The sequence below is a fragment of the Lepisma saccharinum genome, chromosome 11, assembly GCF_977018435.1.
Source record: "Lepisma saccharinum chromosome 11, izLepSacc3.1, whole genome shotgun sequence".
Classification (NCBI taxonomy): Eukaryota; Metazoa; Arthropoda; class Insecta; order Zygentoma; family Lepismatidae; genus Lepisma; species Lepisma saccharinum.
This window is the reverse complement of record NC_139239.1, coordinates 82,635,979-82,653,193: the sequence shown is the minus strand read 5'-3', so window position 1 is coordinate 82,653,193 and position 17,215 is coordinate 82,635,979. Positions and strand designations below refer to the sequence as shown.

Sequence of the window (17,215 nt, the reverse complement as noted above, 5' to 3'; positions counted from 1 at the left end):
ATTGCGTAGGCTAATCACTTAGTAACAGATCCAATCAACTGTTTTATCCTTTTGCTGCTTTTGGATGAATTGTGTTTCTATGCAGGCTATTTGTATTATTGGTTCAGTTGACTTTGCTTTTCTATCTCTGTAGATTTATCACGGCAATGAAGATAAATTATAATTAAAGTAAATAGATGAAACAAATATATCCTATCTGGTAGTCGAACCCAGAACCTTCGAAGCCAAGGTTTTCCATAATTTATAGTGAAAACATGCGATCAAAATGCAGTAAAAATAATTTGGTCGTTGTGCAGGATAAATATAATTATACTAGTTATTAAATTTAATGTCACAAACATTCTAAAAAACCACGCTTTTATTACAACAATTACAACAATTAGTATGGTAAGAACCGCTACCATTATAGAAATAAACTTTCGAATATTAGTTGAAATTTCAAGGCAAACCTCTGATAAACAAGAATCTACTGTTTGCTACGTTTGTTACTTACAACGATTTTTGTGCTTTCCAATAAAAAATTAGCAACTCTTTCACTTTTTAAGCAACCTTCACTGAAAACATCACCTAGTAACGACAATTACGTTATAACAACGGATACTTGTGATTTATCGATGCATTGTTTGAAAATTTTTTTTAGGATATTAACCAGCAAAAACTGAAAAGTACACATGTGTGATGACCATGCTTGTCCATCTGTCAATCCATCCATCCGTGAATTGTCTCTATCACACAAACCACCATAACTACAAATAAATTCGGTGCACTGATAGGCCTAATAAATAGTAGCTCAAAGCAACACGAATTAGTTTGATCGTCATCTGGCTGGCTGGCTATGAGAGGTAACTAAAACATTTAAATGTCCCAACATAGGCTAGTTTAACGTGATATAACTATAATTTCAATTGACCCACCGGTCTGTCTATGGCAATAAAGTAATCTAACCTCAACAATCGGTTATTTTTTTAATGTGATTATTCATATCATAATAAATAATAAACTATTTTTACAATGTTGTGATAGCTAACTTAAAATTCTCCGTTTTTACAAAAAAATGAGAAAGGTTCAATGATTTTATTGATTTCTGGATATTCAACGTATTTTCTTTTTTACCTGTGGAGATAACTGGATAAATAATGAGGTGATGAAGAGCTAGCATACATATCCTTGACTTACACGGAATCAAAACCCAAGATTCCTGGATTTGAATGAGACAGGTTATTATATTTTTGTGGTGTGGCACTCAATGTTTGAATGGAACACAATTCGGCAGTGTTGTGACCAGACACGGAATGATGAACCGGCGACCTTTCCACACAATGTACACCAGTACACGATATTTCTTTCTTTCCATGTCAGTAATTTTACATCGCTTTTCTATCGCCTGAGGTAATGGCTTATGAATAGGTGGCAAACACAATACCTATGCCTTGCCCAGAGTCGAACCTGCGACCTCGAGCTTCGACAACATGCACATGCAACAATACGTAGAAATATTCATATCATGCCATTAAACCTTCATAATAGAGACGAGTACTGCAGTTTTGCAAAGCCCAATAATTATAATATTAATAATAAGTATAATTCGATGTAATATTTATATTGTTATAGCCACAGATTTGCAGTGGATCACATTCTAAGCCTCATTCGTCCATTTGAATTAAGTACCTGATTCCTACAGTTCATAAAACATTAAAATTCTGACCAAGGCAAAGTTTATTGTATAAAAATATACACTAAAAACGTAACGTTTCCACCCTCTAACAGGGTCTTCTTCAGACAAAGATTCACAATAAATTTACTGTGAATGTGAATCTTCGTCTGAAGAAGACCCTGTTAGAGGATGGAAACGTTACGTTTTTAGTGTATATTTTTATACAATAGATTTCGCCTTGGTCAGCATTTTAATGTTTTATTAACATGGAAACAAGGCTGGACAGTGTTAATACAGTGAGTTTAAGGGGAAAGGGGCTAGTGCTGTGGTTTGGGTTCCAATAAGACTGTGCGTTCAGCACAGTCGTAGTTACATCGAGCATCGAAGCACAGACGGCGGCAAATGATCAAAAAAGAGAATATGTTTCAAATTAGAAACGTCGCAGCGCCTTGTGAACGTATTTAGTTAATATTAATGCCAGTTTGCAAAGAAAGGGATCTAAAATGGTCATTTAGTATAGCATTCTGAGCAGTGACTAAAAGCATGTGCAAGGGCGAATTGATAATGAAAAAATCGTCATAATCGGGATATAGGGGTTATTTTTTAATGAAGGGATTACAAAGTATAGACTACAGTGGAATTATACTGGTCACATCTCCAGTGACGGCTGGGAAACAGCGAATCAGCGATCAGTTGAATTTTCATATTACATGGCACCGAATGCTGTTAGCGGGATGAAACAAATGAGCTTCGGGTACACCACATCCAGGGGCGGCGCCAGAAATTTTCGACCGGGTGGGCAGAAGCTGTAAATTGATAGATTAAGGTGGGCAGATATAAATGTAAGGCCATATATATATATATATATATATATATATATAATATACACACATACATACATGTAAAACACATATATGTACGAGACACATGCATATGTATCCCCTTCTCTCTTCTCTCTTACACTACAGATTTCTCTTCACTTCTTTCCCTTTCCATTTCATCTTTTCTGTTTTACTCCATTATGCCTTCTTATATCTTTTTTCTCAGCTTGTTACCTCTTCCTCCCTTTCACTTTCTCTCGCCCCATTCTTCAAATGTTTCTCTTAAGTGCCATACTGTACACACATGCATCACATGTATGTGTGTGTGTGTTTGGTGTTTTTCCTCTTCCTTTTCTAATCTATTCTCGCATCTTGTTCCACTTCTTTGTCTCCGATGGACACAATTATTTCAAGGTAAGTGTTTGTGTGTGCGCAGCCATACATTCTAATCACATTCTTTCCTTCATGTCAATGTAGTGAAATAAATGTGAATTGGTTGCATCACATTTTGTCCTTCAAGTGCAAAATTACAAGGCACGTACCTACTCCATTTTATATATTAGGCGACAGTGATAGAAATGTTGATGGTAGACAATGGTGGAGGACTAAATTACTTTTTCGTAATTTAAATGCATGTTCCTGATCATATTATTTTCATCACGTGAGTTTTTGACTGAAACTGATCACTTTTCTTGGCTTACAAGGTTATTACAACTGACAAATGTATCTGAATGTTTGTAGTAACAGCTATCGGGTGCCAAAACGTGGGACCAAGGACAATTTACTTTTTTGATATAAAAGTCTTAGCATTAAGAGGCCATAGTGCGGGTGCAACAAGTGGCAAAATGTGGTGGGGGGAACTCCCCCTTCGCTCCTCCTAATCGCTGCCACTGGATATTTGGATTAAAATTAATGTAGTATTGGGGACGTCAACATACACACACGGAAAAACCAATTCTTTGTTCATTCTGCATAAAGTATCCCCAGGCTTATGAAAGGCTATTTTGACAAAATATCGCCCAAAAGTAATAATCAAGTAACATTGAAAAATCTGTTAGCTAAGTTGTTATTCGTTTCCTGAAGTAAGTCTTCGTTACTCATGCTGGAGAAGTGATACACTTATGGCTAGATAAATACATGCACTGAGGCAACAAATAGTTTACATTTTGTAGGACAGAAAATCATCGAAATTGATCACTATACCCGGTAATTCATCTGTTTTTCACAGACGATTTGGGTTGTATATCGTGACCTTTTCTAAAGCGCTCAAATGTCAACCTCTATCCTGCACAGTATACCCTGGAAACTTTAATCTTGCAAGCGAACGAGTCTCTGGCGCTTGGAACCACAGTCAAAATAATAATTTGTGGAGGGTTTATTTTCAATGTCTGCGTGTATTTGTTTTACCCCATTCATCTAATCAATCGAATCAGCAACAAGTTACTCTTCCAAAAGTGGAGTTGCATTGGTTCATACAACTTCACAGTGTTTCATTGTTGGATCAAGGCAGCTAACTCCGTGAACAATAACGTTGTTTTCCGAAAGTCTCAAATATTTGTCTCTGGCAATATACACTCTTAAATGAACGCATCTTTTATGGTGATAACATAACACGTTCCCCGTGAGTTCTTTCTGTATATTTTTTTTCTCCAATGGCATAACGTTGTCGCCTTATAATGAAGAGGTTCTGATTTCTACTGCCCCCTCCCCTGCTGGAAGCACAATGCACACTGCAGGTTTAGTCTCGATTAGCCTATCTGAGCATAAAATTCGACTTAAAACAAATAAACAAAATTTTCTTATGAATACTTCGTGACATACCTTTTCTTCTTTACTTCATATGCATCTACAGATTCTGTTGACCTTTTCGGCTAAACCTCTTATGCTTCTCATCGTGATAAATTCTCTGACGCCCTCAAAACAAAGCTTTCCTTCCAACCCCTTCTTCTTTTACGAGTAATTCTACGTAACGTAATCACAAGAAAAATCGCATGATTACGTAACTGATAGGCAAAATTTATGTGTGGAACTAGGATTTCTAAATAGAATTAGCCACCCATTATCAATTCAATAATTCTGTTGCTTTTTCCAAACTCAGATAACTGTTACATCAAAATTAATACGAGGGTTGGGGAGTAAGTCATGGCAACCCAGTAATAACTCGACAATCGAAGGATGTATTAAAAATTTGTTATATACAACTGAAAGAGTATCCATTATGGATATTTTGTTAGTAGGAATCATGAAAGAAAACCCAAACAACCCTGTGACATACACATGTATTAATGTACAAGTTACAAAAACCTGTCTGACCCTGTGACATACACATGTGCACATGTTACAAAAACTTGTCTGATTATGACAAACCTTCTGGAATTTCAATGTAGACCTAATTAAAAAGTCGAAATAATTTATTTTGTTGCTGGAGGAAGCAACGCTGAGGTTTTTATTTGTTTATTTAGAAATTATTTTAATCATACACAGGCCGAGATTTATATATGTGAAGACCTGAAGCTTACAACATCAAGACCTCACCCCAATCCCCTCCACACTTTCAGTTATAACTTTTCGCCAAACTACATGAGGTGGTTAGTTATACGTATTTCTACATTTTTTTTTTCACATCCGAAGTACCTAATTTTTTCTTTATGTGGTACTTTTCAAAGCAGTGAAGGCCGGGAGCTGCAGCCCTCAAACTCACCCTAAATGCTGATCTCATAATTTTGCGCCTCCTAAGCCCACCAGCTGCTTCTAATCATAGAAGCATTCAATTGGTCACAGTTTTCTTGTTTCAAGATCTCTAGTAATTCCTTTTGCTTTCTAATGACAAAGTTAAATCATCTCTTTATGGGATGATGATATGTGAACATTTGTAGCATAGATAATATTCATTAGTAAAATATACATGTAATGAACACCAGAATACACTAATTTATTGCAACATTGTCCACTCGTGCCCACCCCTGTCGCCGTCCCTGCATGTTGCCAAACATACTGCAAAGCGAGAGAGTTCTGCGACAACGATATCGTCAGCACCAGTACAACTACAATTGTCCTGCACAATGACGTTTCCGGAACGACCCCCCACAGATCGGTAAGCAACTGGCAAAAACAGAAGTAAGCTTGCCAACATTGCTATTGAAGAGAGATGTTACCCCTACAGATTTTACTTCTAAACTGAGTTTGTTGCCACCCACGAGCCACACAACCCGAAGACGATTGAGGAACGGAAAGAGCCAAAAAATAGCCACGATGATCAGCCGCCAGCTGGAAATAAGAAACATAAGCAGCATATTCTCAGTACTGATTAATCTCAGTTACAAAATAATACTTTGTCGTAGTGTTCTATTATATTTAAACAGATGTGCGTAATCTTTACAATGTTATTCTATTGGAAATATATTGTATTAACGATTTTCTGTGTGCTGTGATAATTGCATTATAAATTATTTCACAGAACGGAGAAATAAATAATGCCAAATTATCATGTCAAACCTTTTGTCTCAGTGAGCTCTTGCTTTTGTTAAGAAACAAACGGCTTCGCTTGTAACGTTTTGTTAATTTTGTCGCTTCCATATACAGCAATATTAACACTTTTTTTCTATTTATACCTTATGAGGTCGGGGTTGTTCGCATGCGAATATTTAAAGAAGGTTAATGGTGGGAGAATTTTCCGCCCCGGGTGCAGACATCTCTAACTAGAGTACAGTTCCAGTCCCATTACGTACAGTCTCGTTCAAATAAAATGTCGCATGGAATTTGGATAAGTCCAGCGTCTCTTGAAATTATCTTGTCAGAAGTGCTACGAAAAAATCGATCTGCCAATCAGAGTGATGTTCGATTCGGAGGAGGAAGAGACGTGACTTCGTCTTGCTCACAGGAAGATCAACCAAGGGTTATCCAACGTTGATACATTGTTTCCACTAAGTGAGATGATATTTCATTTATACTTACGGGAAAATAATGGATTGGTTCTATTCACAGAAACTGCTTTTCGTTAATGAATTTAGAGATGTATTTTTTATTTCTTAATTTTTTTATTGATTGGTTGATTTGCTTTATTTTACTTCGCTTTTTGTGCCACTTTTGGCTAATTTGCGAAGATGGGGATGAATGATGATAGGATGAAATTGATAAATGGACACGCACAAACATTCCTACCTAGGCTGGGATTCGAACCCGGGATCCCTGGCTTTTATTTGTTGAATTAATGATCATACTAAGTCGTAAATTTCGGCAAAAGAGGTAACCGCAGCTAAAAGAATATGCAAAAATTACATCAAAACGGTCAACACTACGTTTTAATATGAATTTATACACCACACATAGACTAATCGCGACTGGGGATAAATTTAAATTGGAAACTGAAACATTATGCGACCTGACCGCAAATCGGAGGAGGGAACACAAGACATTGACATTTTACCACTGTGCTCTGGAGAACACCCATCATAATGTGGGATTGTATTATATTTTCATTATTTCTATAACTTTTAGTCCACCACTCTCATTGTGTTAACTATCAATTTATGTTAAATAAAATGAAATTACATACAATTAGAACAGCAATGTCGACAATTAAACTATTTAAACACTATTTGAGAAGGGGATGTAAAAAATGCACCAATGTTGTTTCATATGATGCTAACTAAAGCCCCCCACGCTCTGAAGTAAAAAATAATAAATTATTCAAAACATAGTAACATGCGAAAAGAAGCAGCTTCTAGATTTTAGAAATTACAATTTCTGTATGGCTGTCACAAATCTTATTAAGTTTATGCGATTGTACACAGAAGACCCAAAATAAAAAAAATCACGAGAGAATGATTATAGTATTTCTTTGAAATAGACGCGAGTAGGCCCTTGCATTCTCTTCAAGTTCTCTTTTGACTTTTGACTTTTTTTACTTTTGATCAGGACGTTTGACTTTTACATATTTAGACAACCACAAACACTAATTCCATATTTATAATAACTATCCTAATATTACCTTCTCTTGTTTAAATAGAGAGATATTATCTTACAATCTTTATTCGTTAATGTTAACAGAAATAGTTCATTTAACAATAGTGGGAAATGATTAATGCCTACATTTTTTGCCACCGTAGGGAGCAGAGGCGGATCCAGGATTCAGTTTGGCTGGGCACCAATTTCCAAAAGTGTACACATAAATACTAATGAAGATTACAGTACTACTTTAATTAAAGTTTACCATGGTGAAACAAGTCTTTTATACTTTAATATTTCTTTAAATACCAATTCCAGTCATCTGTATATGCGGCCAAGTTATTAAGAACAAATATATTTAAAAATTACATTGTAGAAAAAAGCAATATATTAAACATAGCGTATTCCTCACGAACACAGAAACGCACAAGTTACAGAAGTATTTTCATATTATAAGCAGTCTGTTTTACTTCATTTCTTAATTCTTTTTTGCTTTATAATTAGTTTAATGTAGCACCTGAGTCCTTTTCAGTAACATGCATGATACATGATAAAGCTGCTAATAATTTGGACACCAGTTTAACTTTTCAATCGTCAAATAATTGGAACTTACTAAAGACATTTAACTCACCCTACAAATACTGTAGCTGTATTTTTGGTGAATATTTCCTTGCAAATATGTCAATAACCTCCTCTGGTTTCACTTGGTATTTGTCTTTATGGATGTTCAGGAGAGCCAAACCATTCAATCGTTCATTATCCATAAAGGTAAAGGTAAAGTGTTCCCCTGTGCATAGCACCACGCCATGAAAGCGTTTTAGGGGGTGTGGGGGTAACGCCCCACACTTTCTTGATCCGGTCGTGAGTGGGGGTGATGTGATCAGCATCACGCCCCTGACCGCCTTTACCCCCCCAGGGTTTCCCCCAGGTACCCATGTTATTCGACGCTGGAATATCCATTATCCATTGTAGATCTAACGTAGGTCTTGATTTTTCGCAGATTCGAGAATGAACGCTCGGCTGTAGCCGTTGTGACTGGAATCACACACAACAGATGAAGCAAACTTCTAATGTTCTAACGTGCGTGCATATAGTGTTGGGTAGGATAATGCGCTTTAAACTTTACTTTCACGCCCTTTGATTCTTTCATGATGGAACAAAGAACAGGGAGAAACTTTACTAACGATTTATGAAAGAAACATAGTCGATGTTCGAGAGGCACCAACTTTCAACGATGCACGTGGACACCAACTTTCAACGATGTTCGGGGACACCAACTTCCAATGGTGTATGAGGGGCTCCAACTTTCAACAATGCACAGGGGGCACCAACTTCAAATGATGTTCGGCACTCATCAATTTTTAACGATATGTTTTCAAAAGTGTACACATAATTAATAAGATTTTTTAAAATTAATTTTCTAAATTACATATTACGAGTATAATTTGCTAGAGCATTTGGGGGGGGGGGCGTGCCCCTGTATCCACCTCTGGATCCCCCACTGGCGGGGAGTTGACCCTACGACTGCTGTAGTGAGAACCAGTACGATAAGCACTACCCCACTCGCTCGTTACTTCGTAAACCTTGATGATGTTCACATGCGCGGACTACAGCCCGAAACGACACGAAGCACGGTGTTGAGAAAACGGCCAAGTCAGAGCGTCAGGAAAGCGACACGTGCAGCTTGCCGTGTCGCTTCGATTCGAAAGGTTGCTTTGATTACTAAGGTTTGCTTCCAAGCTACACGTGTCACTTCTTACGAGTCGCTTCGACGTGAAATCTCCCTTAGGTTGGAGTCCCTTCCTGGGCACGATGGAAATTCATTCATTCAGCCTAGGCATCGCACAGAGGGAATAGGTTGTTTGGGATAATACAAGAAAATTGTTTGTGGTAATCAAACCTTTGTTCAAATAGGCGACAAACAAACGATTGTTCAACAGGACCAAATAATCGTGCACACTTGGTTGGATTTACCATAAAAAAAAATTAACGAAGTTAACAAATTTCGTGAAGGTTACCGAATATTTTGTTTGCGGTTACCAAAAAGCTTAGCCAAACGTGTTTTGTTAATACAAACAAGTAAGTTTTTTCTGTGCGCGATTGGCCATAAATGGTACAAAAAGCGACGCAAAATAAAACAAATCCAGCAAATCATTGGGAAAATGCGTATAAAATTGAGAACCTGATACTGAAAGAAATAATTTAATTATGTGAAAGAGTGAAATTATTTAGGGTCGAAAAGGGAAATCATATTATATATTTAGAATTCGATGAATAAATGGGGTGTAAGGGATGACTCTTCCACGTAGTACACCAAATGCAGTCCAGGTAGTATAGAGAGACCACAAACAATAGACAAAAGAGCCTTCGGTTAAAATCCTTCGCGCACATTCCCCTCGATCCCTTCAGCTCGGGCCATAAGAAAGCATGGTTCACCCAGCCCCTCCGCGCCTCGCGGGAGTACGGTGCACAGGAGTCGCGGGTCTGCCCAGGTTCATTTGCAGGTGGTTACACTTTACACCCTGGACTGCATTTTGCATACTAACGAGGCTCTGGCGTCTGGACCCACGGTCAGTATAATCCTTGTAGGGTTGTATCTGTTGTCCTATGTTTTGTCCTTATATGTGCTAAGTGCCCCTTAAAAACCTCAGCTTTTAACCCTGGTAAGGATATTTAATCCTCCGACATTCCAACTATGTTATGTTAGTTATATTTTTGTTATGGTAAGGGGCTCGACCCCGTATAGTGTGACGGTACAAAATAGCCTAAATGCTGACGCATCCAAAATTTCAAATCTAATCAATCAATCAATCGATCGATGAATAGGTACGTGCAATTATTTTGCAATACTATATTATCCTACACATTAATATCGGTAATGCAGATGTATTAAAAGTTACTGAAATAAGTCAGAATCCCCCAGCATCGCAGCGTTTAAAACAAAGCGTACATCCTCAAGTCGACAAAGAATTCATGGAAGATATGGCAAGAAGTACTTGTTCTTGGCCCGAACTGAAGTAAATTGGCTACAGATCAAATAGAGCATCGAAAAGTGGAGCTACCGGAAGCCCCCGTCAGTAAACTACCAGTTAGCGTAACGAACTAGTAACATAGAAATCCTGAAATCGAATACTGATGAAACAAGAGGGTGTTAACTTGCGTTCATTCTCTCATTAAGTCAACCTGTCATCCTTTCACATCGTCTCAATTTACTTGATTGGGAAAAGTAAACGAATCAAAGATGGCAGGAGGTTTTTCTTTACTACCAATACTGATATAGGTACCCACCGTGACATTTAAAACGCAATATTTTCATTAAGTTATACCAGTTGTATGTTATGTTGTCACACAACATATACCTCTGTTATAAATATATTAACAAAACGGCAAAATATCTCAATGATTTTACTTCTTCGTTATTTTGTGTCGCTTTTCTAGTTCTGTGGGCTAATCGTGATGATGTGATGAAGATGGATTACGTGCCCTCGATGTAGAGCACTACATCCATATACTACGGGATTCGAACCACGAAATACCGTACTCTTCTTGTTGTGCATAACACTAACCATTACACCGCAGAAACCGACTCGCTGTTGTTTCCTATACCTTCATTTGGAGCAAGTTATGAAATAGTAATGGTAAGGAGTGGTGATTTCGGTTTACATAGTAAATCATCATACTTCCATTGTAAAGGTAAAAGGTAAAGTTTCCCGTGCAAATAGCACCGTTCCGTGAAGGCACATATAGGATATTCTAGATCTCGACCATTTTTGAAGGTGATGTGATCACCATCACGCTCCGGCCGCCTTTACTCCTCAGGGTTGCTAGATTTGAGGCTGGGTGAGCCGCAGAGCCACTTTATGCAGGGACAAGGCCGTAAAAATTCCAACCCTAGATCACCCACCCCGAGAATCGAACCCGTATCTCCCGTGTGGAGTCAGACACCTTAACGACTTTTTTTTTTTTAGAAGGAAAACCCCGAAGCGGCAATCTTCCCCACACACCAAACTCATATCAATTAATCTCAATTATCTTTTTCATTCAGAACAGACGAATACAAACATCCATGTCTTAACCGGGATTCGAACCGGGAACCCTGGCGTCGTATAGCGATATGAGAACCAATCCGCCACGATGGTAGACTCCGACTAGACCATACATCCATTGTATAGTCACGGACACTTCTGGATTGTAGCAACCCCATTGATTTTCTATGTGATTATTACAACCCAGAAGTGTCCGTGACTGTACATAAAATTACAAAATATTTGATTTAATTTTTGTTATTTAGCGTTGCTTTTCTGCAACTTTTGGCTAATCGTGACGATATGATGAAATTGATGAAGGGACACTCACAAAAAATACCCATGTCTTGCCGGGATTCGAACCCGGGACCAGTGGCGATAAAAAAATATATATCCTAACCTAAAGCACTTAATTTACTTACATGGACTTTGATGACAAGAAAGAGGACCATCGTGAGGTGGAGAATTGCGGTTGATGGCAGCTTCATGGTTGCGGTTGCGGTGGTTGCGATTCCAATGAGTTCCTCTCAGTTTCACTTCTCCCGACCAGATCAAAGTGATGTTTATGGTTGATGGATCTCCCCACCCTTATATAAACCCTCGCCATCCAATGGAAATGGACGTGACCTCCTGCATGGTTGGCTTTCGCCTCCCTAGGTAGCCTTTGTATGAAAACTCTTGCTTTTATCAGCCCACAAAAAAACATATGTAGTGTACTCAGCCAATTTGGTCAGCAGGCGAAGTGGCTGAATAAATCAATTTTCGGATTAAAAAGCCTAGTAGGGAGTACAAGTACAAACATCTTGTAACTGGAAAACTTGAACCAGGAATATAAGGTGATGGATTTTTATTGTAACAGTAATTCGAGCTATAATTACAGTTGTGTAACCAGAAACATCCATTAAACTCTTGTTTTCGGCTAGTTTTGATCACCGATCCCAGTAGTTATTGGGTAGTCTCGGGTTCGAATCCCGACCTGGGCATGGATGTTTGTGAGTGTCCATTGATCAATTTCATCACATCATCACTCATTCCCATCTTCGCAAATTAGTCAAAAGCGGCACAAAAGCGAAGTAAAATAAAAAGCAAATCAATATATAAAAGCAATATACTACACACACACGCAATATGTGTGTGTGTGTGTATTCTATATGAGTGTGTTGTTTGTCAGTGTGTGTGTATAATTCATAAAGTTGATATTTTTTGCTCTTTAGTGTGTAAAATGTCGTAGGCTATATGCAGCGCTGTACGAATTAAGCTTCTTGCTTTGCCCACTCAGTGGCGTTTTTTGTGATTTCAATTTGCGGAGTAGGTTTTTGGGTATGCAAATTTGTATGTTATCAGTCAGTAAACTAAACTGTTGCTTCCCGGTTCTAAGGTCATTAAATCTAATGATAACATTTACACGTTGTTTAGAAACACTTACGTTAGTATATTTATTTACATTCCAAGTAAACCCAAACTTGTACACAAAAAGAGCTATCGAACTAGTAATACCGAAAACTTGACCGTGCTGTTAAATCAGGGGATCCGGGAGGCCAGTTAAAGTCAGAGTATCGGAAGATTATCCGTTCTTCAAAGATCCCAAGTGTCTGTCTGGCGAATAATAGAGCCCACCTACGGGATATCATATTTCACACCTAAATAATTAATCTCCTGTTTGTATACTATGTGTCATTCAACTTTCTTGTCAACTGATTGATTAATAAAGATGATATTTACATTTGAAATGGTAACATTCAATATGGGACACCCTGTATTTCCAGGTTCGACCTTAATTTCCATTTAACCTACCTACAAGTTTCTTGTGAACACTTTAATACATGTTGGTCAGTTGAAGAATGGTGTCCTCTTTTAATCCACAAGGCTGCACACTTTTCGGGATGGAAATCTTTGGTGCCTGGACCATTAATGGACGCGAATGATTTTTGACTTGTGTGTTCTACATAGTTAAGAAATAGTATACTATATGCTTTCAATTTCACTTTCTTTGAGGGGGATAAAAACATCCCTGGTCGGAGTGAAAATAATTTTATTTTGCCTAGGATATATCTAAGAAGAAACTGCCTGCTAAGAGATGCCTTGGAGGGAATGGTTGAAGGAAGAAAAGTCCGTGGAAGAAAGAGATATCAGCTTATGGATGATATTAAATTAACTGGGTCGTATGCTATTACGAAGCGTAAGGCAGAGAACAGGGAAAGCTGGAGATTGCAGTGAAAAACCTGCCAATTAGGCAGAAAACAATTAATGAATGAATGAATATATATATATATATTGTTCGGTGGGGAGGTGTTCACGGAACCGTCTCATGTTTCTCCTGCCGTGATTATAATGCCACATTGCACAGATGACGAGAGGTTTCCAACTGCAGGAACGCGACCGACGAAGCCTCCCTTCTCGCTTACTCCTCCCTTTCCGTTCCTCTTACAACGCTCCAGCAGTGCAGTCTACACGTACACTTCGCAACTTCTTATTTGACCGCCCTGAAAAATTTCAAAGTCCGGAATTCGTAAATTTGGCAGCATAGCGCTTCAGAGCCAACTAAGAGTAGCCAACTTTGCAACATTTCTTCTTCCTGAATGAAAACGCTCGTGAATTTTTTTTTCATTCTTTCACATTCCATAAAGTAAAGATACCCTAAAGCAGTAATAAAATACATGAGTAGACAAAAAAATGTTAAGTAGAAATACGAATGTTGAAAATATTTCAAGATTCCTCGCTCTGAATTTGAAAAGAGGTAAATTTATGTGCATTTTGAAACACTGAACAAGTTCTCATCCACTTGGAAAGAATTGCCGTCACATTTGAATGCAAGGAGGCAAATTCATGATGATTTTATACGAAATTTTTATGAAAGATACCTTGCACAACACCAAACGATTCTGCAAAGTGTGTCTTTTCCTTGGTTATTGGCGAAAAATGGTTCGAAACTCCGGCACAAGGTTTCTTCAACTGAGATCAACGTGCTTTACTGAGGTTTTCGTTAGAAATCTCCTGGAGTAGTTGGTTAGATGACAACACTTTTCATTTTTTACTGTTTTCGTCAAGATCGAAACATCGTAGGTTCAAATCCCACCCCTTCCTGATTATGTTTTCTTTTTTATTTACCGAATACGAAGTGTTGTAATAACGTAATATAAGATTATATGATATTACTGTAAATATTTATGCGATGCATACTCAGTGGCGGCGATTGAGTTCCAAACCTGATGGGGCAAGGTGTCAAAACTGGGGGTTTCCCTTGGGAGATAAGGTTTAGCATAGTGGGAGGGCAACTATGCTTCCTCTACCCCCCCCCCTCTAATCGTTGCCACTGTGCATGCCTCAAGTAATATTTCTACTAATGTTCTTAAACTTTCAGTGATTGGCAGGATGTAGGAAAAACTTATCCTTTCATTCAGCTGTCATAAGTTATGTTAACACATACGCGTATTTAAGAACTTATATGTCATTAATATCTGTTCTTAAACAGGATGTTGTAATCAAGGGGTTCCGGGCTCAACACCCGGTGGAGGCACGTTGCTTCGGATTCTAGTTTAAAATATAGATCCAGTACCGAATAGTCTGTCTGTGCAGCAAGTAGACTTAAAACAACAATAGAGAAACATATACAAATCAGCGGCGTATACTCTGGGTCATCTAGGTAATAGCAGATGACCCGGCTGTATTTCTTTTTTTTTTTTTTAAAAAAAATGTATATATATACACATTTCTTCCCAATTTTCTTCCAAACCAATTTCGATGCATACATTTCCTTGCTTCCAGCGCGCGAATACTTCCAATCGTTTGCCGCCGAATGTCCGGGAACCTTTCTCCAGCCGGTGGAATGTCTACAGGGAATCTCACCCTGACGTCATTCCTCCCGCTTCCCTTGCAACCCTTGGCGAGGAGGGAGGAGAAAGGAAAGAGGGGGAGGAAACATTGCTTTTCAGGCGCGGTGATTCCGTGCCCAGGGTAAGCTCCTTCTTGTGAGAGTCCACCGGTCGCACTCTCAACCTTCAGAGCCTCTCCATTCCCTCCGCTGAATAGGGAAAACATACCCGGTAGAGTGCGAAGAACAGGAAAACTGAATAACATGGGCAAACCAATTCTACGCTAATTTTCACTTTACATTTGCTTCTGTCTTGCTGATTTCTGTTACTTGAACATAAATTTATCAAAAGGGAAAAACTTAAATATTGAAGATGAAGCAAACTGAATTAAAATTCAAAGCTTAAGAAATTAAAGCACCTATTTGCTGACTCCCCCCAATCCTTGTATTTACAAAAATAGTGATTGTTTCTCCTCTCTAATCTTCAAAAGCAGCGAGAATACTTCTTTCACGGAACTGAATATTTTTTAAAGGGAAAGATATGAAAAATAAATTATATATATTAGTTAATTTAAGTTGCTATATTCCGCCTGTTTAGATTAATAGTGATGAAGATGAACGAATTAAACATAAACGAAAAAAACACATCAGGCACGTAACCAGGTGGAGGACTCGGGGGGCTGAAACCCCCCCTCCCCGAAATCCTACAAATATCTAATTTAAAAAGTGTATAGTGATAATTAATTTTACTTCATTAGCAGGATTAAACACTTTGCATAATACGTTGTAATAATCTGAGATTCATCTTCAGGACTTCTAACCCCACTGTTTCAACTTTATGTGGCGGCTGCTAATAAGGGATGATCCCCATCCCGAAATAAAATTCTGGCTCTGACCTGCAATGATTCGAACTTTTAAAAACCTGTCATTTCGAGCTCGGAAAGGGATTTTTTTTTTATCATTCATAGGGAATTTCTTTCTGAGCCAGGAAAACAACAACAGAAGTTTGGCGCGTGAAACTGAATGCGTGTAGTCGTTGGCTTCGTGTTTATTATTTATTAAGGTGTTAGTGTTTGTCGTGATAGTGCTGTGTTAAAGGGTAATGGATGTGATACAAGATTTGCTGGTGAAACCTTTTGGAACAAGATCTTTTCAGGAGAAGTTGCAAATTGTTAATACAGGTAGGCCAGTGTCATCGCTTGAACTTATTTCTACACACAAAGACAAAAATCGGGAATATGTGAGGCATATTCCCAAGCAAATTATGACAAAACACCATGGTTGACAGGAAGTATAAGTGTTAATAAGCTTTGCATTTTTGTTGGCCGTGCTTACTTTTCGGGGCTGAAAAGAATGTATAGACGCGTGGCTGATACTGTAATCTTTGCAACACTTGTGTCAAACATGAAAAATCCAAAAGTCACATAACTTCCTTTGTTAAGCTGCAATCTTTCGCAAAGACACGTATTGACGTGAACTGGACGAACAGCGTGCTTTGGATGTGGTACGGCACAAGTGATCGGGTCCTGGAGTAAGTTGAATTTTGCACTTAAATTAATATTGAATGTATGGACGCGTGGCTGATACTGTAATCTTTGCAACACTTGTGTCAAACATGAAAAATCCAAAAGTCACATAACTTCCTTTGTTAAGCTGCAATCTTTCGCAAAGACACGTATTGACGTGAACTGGACAAACAGCGTGCTTTGGATGTGGTACGGCACAAGTGATCGGGTCCTGGAGTAAGTTGAATTTTGCACTTAAATTAATATTGCGGGTTTTTATTTCACTAGTGCACGTCTTTCATTTTATATTTCACAGGCTGTTTTTTATAGCTTTATAATACTGTCTTGTTTTATTATTTGAAATTCTACACGTATAGTAAACTGCAATAACGAGAATTAATTGATTGTGATCGTAGCAATAAGACAAATATTCCGACACAATATTCCTAAAT

At 38.0% G+C, this 17,215-nt stretch overlaps 1 protein-coding gene across 1 annotated transcript in view; it reads right to left on the bottom strand.

The window, feature by feature from the left end:
• Positions 1-12,001, bottom strand: part of LOC145995341 (uncharacterized) — a 71,724-nt gene extending 59,723 nt beyond the window's left edge. The window contains exon 1 of the mRNA XM_083131954.1: positions 11,870-12,001. Within this exon, the coding sequence (XP_082988080.1) occupies positions 11,870-11,935 (66 nt within the window). The 5' untranslated portion in view covers positions 11,936-12,001. The remainder of the gene's footprint in view (positions 1-11,869) is intronic.
• Positions 12,002-17,215: the final 5,214 nt, after the last annotated feature.